At 47.0% G+C, this 5,205-nt stretch overlaps 1 protein-coding gene across 1 annotated transcript in view; it reads right to left on the bottom strand.

Annotated features, from left to right (window-relative positions):
* Nucleotides 1-322: 322 nt before the first annotated feature.
* LOC118421861 (dentin sialophosphoprotein-like) overlaps nucleotides 323-5,205 on the bottom strand; it is a 10,812-nt gene continuing 5,929 nt past the window's right edge. The window contains exons 8-13 of the mRNA XM_035829363.1: nucleotides 3,199-4,198; nucleotides 2,551-2,967; nucleotides 2,176-2,289; nucleotides 1,459-1,697; nucleotides 833-967; nucleotides 323-475 (exon numbers count right to left, since the gene is read on the bottom strand). Coding sequence (XP_035685256.1) covers nucleotides 323-475; nucleotides 833-967; nucleotides 1,459-1,697; nucleotides 2,176-2,289; nucleotides 2,551-2,967; nucleotides 3,199-4,198 — 2,058 coding nt within the window. The remainder of the gene's footprint in view (nucleotides 476-832; nucleotides 968-1,458; nucleotides 1,698-2,175; nucleotides 2,290-2,550; nucleotides 2,968-3,198; nucleotides 4,199-5,205) is intronic.

Raw genomic sequence — 5,205 nt, 5'->3', positions numbered from 1 at the left:
CCGGACAACTGCAACAGATAAACAACTAAGAATTAATCTTTTGGCAAACTTTAGAACCTAGTAGCCAGTAGTAGGTAACACTCTTGATTTCGAGGAAGGTAGTTTGCTGTGGAAGGGAGTCTTTGCCGTGATAGGTAGTCTTTGCCCCGTCCTCGACAAACTTTCTTTGCCGACACAAGAGAACCTAGCCAACGTTGAAAATCGCCCCCCCCTCAAATAAAAACTAGCCCCGATCGAAGACTGCAACGGAGGCAAACGTAGGGCAATATGGCATAAATGTGCAATAAAGTTCTTCATTCATCATCCAGATAGATATATACGCTCACGTCGATACGTCTGTGATCCAGCTCTGTCCGAAGGTGTTCCAATCGTAGGCGATCGTTCCGTCTGGCGACGTGTAATCATCGCTCGGGTCCCCGTTATAGTTACCGCACAGACCGCCAACCCGGTTCTGGTAGTTCGACGGGACCACAACCTGTAACATAAAGATGGTATGAAGACGTCAACACTAAACGGGCAGGTAAAGGAAGCATTTTCTCTTACCTCCCCGACCGAAGTCGGGTACCCATTTTACACCTGGGTGAATTAAGGAACGTCGTGTAAAGCGCCTTTCCCAAGGGCACAACAACGGGGGCACTGCGAGTATCGAACTCCAGACCACTAGATTCCAAGCCGAACACTCTACCAGTTACGCCACACACGACGCCAATAGTACTAATAAAAGAAGCATTATTTTAGTGTAAAATTTGTCATATGGACAAGTCTAACTGTGGTATCTGTGCTGTAGCATAACTACACAGAAAAAAAAAACGTCCAACGAGAAAGTCCCTACCTCAGCATAGTGGTACCCATCGTAGGACAGCGCCACTCCGAGATCCGTCTCGATCTTGACGAACCTTCCTCGCCGCTTCGCCCGAATCTTGCCGTCAGCCAGACTGAAGGGGAGCGTCGCGACCTCGTCGCCAATCTGTTTCGTAACAAAGGAGACGCTTTGGTTTAGAGTCAATCTATCTATTTATGCATTTATTGATCTCAAGACAAGTGGGTAGCCCATTCAATTTATTGAGAGCTGATTTCCAGGGGGGCCACTATACAAGAACAACAAAACATGTTACATTCAGTAAGACTAAACACAGCTAGTGGACAACAATAATTGTTGTCTGTTTGTTCATAGAAAAGTAAATAAAAGTGCTGGAGAAAGGGAGAAGCCTGTGTGGCTTGAACAATACCCTCCTCCACTCCACACCACACACCTAATACTAATCTAAATACAAAATTTCATGTAGAAGTGTGACAAGATCATAAAGATTATATACTTCCGTGAATTTTCAATTTAGTTCTTGTGATGTTTTTGTTTTATTCATTATTGTGTATCTATCAGTAGCAAGGCAGTACACAAAAGGGCCAACCAGTGCAACAGATACTTGGAGATTATCGGTATTCATCGAGATTCCTCACCTTGACAGTCTTGCCTTGAAGGATGCCGACGCGGTACCCGTATGCATCAAGGTACACTTCTTTTGCAACGGAAGCGCTAGGAATGAACTCTAGCGGCTCGTTTTGTACCTCGATGTTGAAATCGGCGTCGAGCCCCAGATCCTTGGCCAAGGTGTACCTGCACCAACCTTGGAAGTGGTGGTGAAATCCGTCCAACGTCTTGTGGTGAGGATCTCCATAGACCATGCAGACTGACGTTGCTGCAATGGAAAACAAAAGTTCAAAAATCAATCGCCTTTTTTGAGTTTCTCTCATGTTTCGTTTAATAGTAGTTTATCAATCATACAAATTTATGTGGTTCCTATCAACATTTCATGTATCCATTGATCAGGTCCTGTCACCAAAAAAAGGAATGTGAGTAGCATTTGGTAAATGTATAACATATATAGCACGTACACGCAGACAAGAACAATATATACTGCTCTGCGTGAATAAGCAGCATCTTCCATTGACCACATGGTCTGGAATGTCTGTCAACGAAGGATTCTACCATCTCTGAACTCCACTTCCACTTCGATTCTAATATTCGAATTTTCGACAGCAGAGCACTCGGCGCACTAGAGGTGCGTTTGAATTATTCTATGGAAGTCTGTGTGATATCGGTAGAACCCCATATGATAAACCAAGTATAGAACAATATCGAGGCCTAGGTACTAGGTATGACGTAAAGACACGTACTTATATCACAGATGCGACCGATGAATCCCGGGGCACAGATACAAATGAACGAGTCATCACCCTCTTTACACGTCGCTCCATTCTGGCACGGGTTAGGGTCGCAGAAATCTATTTCTATGTGTCAGAGAAAAAGAGAAGTCAATCATTATGTTGTGCAAACCATTACGAATTCCTAACCTTTATCTTATGGGTTTATACGTTTGTTTTCATGTATATTACAGGCATACCGAATGAGTAACAATTTTTTTTTACCACAAAGCTATACGTTATACGCTCGCTCCTTTTGGGCAAAGGCATGTGTTTCACGTTTCATATTGTCTGGCAAACGTGTTGTATGATATCACTATGAAATTCATTCTTGTTAAAGCTATGTACCTGTTTCACACAACGGACCCTCAAATTTGGGTCCGCATGAACATGTGTACGAGTTCCCATCATCTGAACATGTGCCTCCGTTTTGACATGGGTTAGGATCACAGTTGTCTTCACTGTCTTCGTCAGAAGATGGTGTGTCACTTTCGTCTTCGCCGGAAGAAGATGTGTCACTTTCGTCTTCGTCGTCTGACGCTAGAACGTCACTTTCGTCTTCGTCGTCTGACGCTGGAACGTCACTTTCATCTTCATCGCTTGATGAGGGGACGTCGCTTTCATTTTCATCATCTGATGTCGGTGTATCACTTTCATTTTCATCGCCAGGCAAAGAGGCGTCGCTCCCATCTACATCGTCGGACGTGGGGGCATCACTTTCGTCTTCATCGCCAGACGTAACAACGTCGCTGGGGCTGTCATCAACTTATATTTTTCAATGCAAAACACGAGGTATCAGTAAAATTTATGCTGCGTGTTGTTGGTTATACAAGAAAATCATGTTATTTATTCTATTGACAAGATGTCCACGTGGAACACTGTAACAAAGTGTGAGTAAAAAACAAATCAAATATCAGTAATACAAACACATTTTGCAATTAGATTAAGACATTATTTTAACAAACTTGTAAAAATTGTATTTAAAACTTCACCTACCTTCGTCACAAAAGTGGCCCTTGAATCCCGGGGTACAGGAACACTCGTAGTAAAACCCAGAGCCAATGCACGTCCCACCATTCATACATGGGTTTGGTACACAGAAGTTTGGGCCGTAATCATAACTGTCATAATCAGAGGATGTTGAGCTACTGTCATTCTCGTCGTCGGAGGTGGCAACGTCACTTTCGTCCTGACTGTCGGAGCTACCGCCGTCAATTTCATCAGCGGGGCTAGAGGATGTATCATCACCATCCTGAATGTCTGAGCTGTCGCTGTCACTTCCATCAGCAGGGCTAGAGGCGGTGTCATCACCTTCGTCCTGGCTGTCGGAGCTGTCACTGTCACTTTCATCAGCGGGGCTAGAGGAAGCGTCATCACCTTCTTCCTGACTGTCGGAGCTGTCGATGTCACTTCCATCAGCGGGGCTAAAGGAAGTATCATCACCATCCTGAATGTCTGAGCTGTCGCTGTCACTTCCATCATCGGGGGTAGAGGCGGTGTCATCACCTTCTTCCTGACTGTTAGGGCCGTCACTGTCACTTTCATCAGCGGGGCTAGAGGAAGTGTCATCATCTTCTTCCTGACTGTCGGGGCTGTCACTGTCACTTCCACTAGCGGGGCTAGAAGAAGTATCATCATTATCCTCACTGTCGGGGCTGTCACTGTCACTTTCATCAGCGGGGCTAGAGAAAGCGTCATCACCTTCTTCCTGACTGTCGGAGCTGCCACTGTCATTTCCATCTGATACATCGCCTCCGGAGACACTGTCATCCTCACTGGTGGAATCTGATACATCGCCGCCGGAGACACTGTCATCCTCACTGGTGGAATCTGATACATCGCCACCGGAGACAATGTCATTCTCACTGGTGGAATCTGATACATCGCCGCCGGAGACACTGTCATCCTCGCTGGTGTCGTCTGATAAATCGCCGCCGGAGACACTGTCATCCTCACTGGTGGAATCTGATATATCGCCGCCGGAGACACTGTCATCCTCACTGGGGAATCTGATAAATCATTGGGTCGTAGACATCGCCACCGGAGACACTGTCATCCTCGCTGGTGGAATCTGATACATCGCCGCTGGAGACACTGTCATCCTCGCTGGTGGAATCTGATACATCTCCGCCGGAGACACTGTCATCCTCGCTGGTGGAATCTGAAACATCGCCACCGGAGACACTGTCATCCTCGTTGGTGGAATCTGATACATCGCCGCCGGAGACACTGTCATCCTCGCTGGTGGAATCTGATACATCATTGCTGTCGTCTTCGCCACCTGAGACAATGTCATCCTCGCTGGTGGAATCTGATACATCGCCACCGGAGACACTGTCATCCTCGCTGGTAGAATCTGATACATCGCCACCGGAGACACTGTCATCCTCACTGGTGGAATCTGATACATCGCCTCCGGAGACACTGTCATCCTCGCTGGTGGAATCTGAAACATCGCCACCGGAGACACTGTCATCCTCGTTGGTGGAATCTGATACATCTCCGCCGGAGACACTGTCATCCTCACTGGTGGAATCTGATACATCTCCGCCGGAGACACTGTCATCCTCGCTGGTGGAATCTGAAACATCGCCACCGGAGACACTGTCATCCTCGTTGGTGGAATCTGATACATCTCCGCCGGAGACACTGTCATCCTCTATGGTGGAATCTGATACATCATTGCTGTCGACTCTGTCGTCCGACCTGAGACAATGTCATCCATCGCTGGTGGAGACTCTGATATCATCGATTGGTGGAATCTGATACATCGCCACCGGAGACACTGTCATCCTCGTTGGTGGAATCTGATACATCGCCGCCGGAGACACTGTCATCCTCACTGGTGGAATCTGATACATCTCCGCCGGAGACACTGTCATCCTCGCTGGTGGAATCTGAAACATCGCCACCGGAGACACTGTCATCCTCGTTGGTGGAATCTGATACATCGCCGCCGGAGACACTGTCATCCTCGCTGGTGGAATCTGATACATCATAGCT

Source organism: Branchiostoma floridae, chromosome 8 (genome assembly GCF_000003815.2).
Source record: "Branchiostoma floridae strain S238N-H82 chromosome 8, Bfl_VNyyK, whole genome shotgun sequence".
Lineage (NCBI taxonomy): Eukaryota > Metazoa > Chordata > Leptocardii > Amphioxiformes > Branchiostomatidae > Branchiostoma > Branchiostoma floridae.
This window is presented reverse-complemented; position numbering and strand designations above follow the sequence as displayed.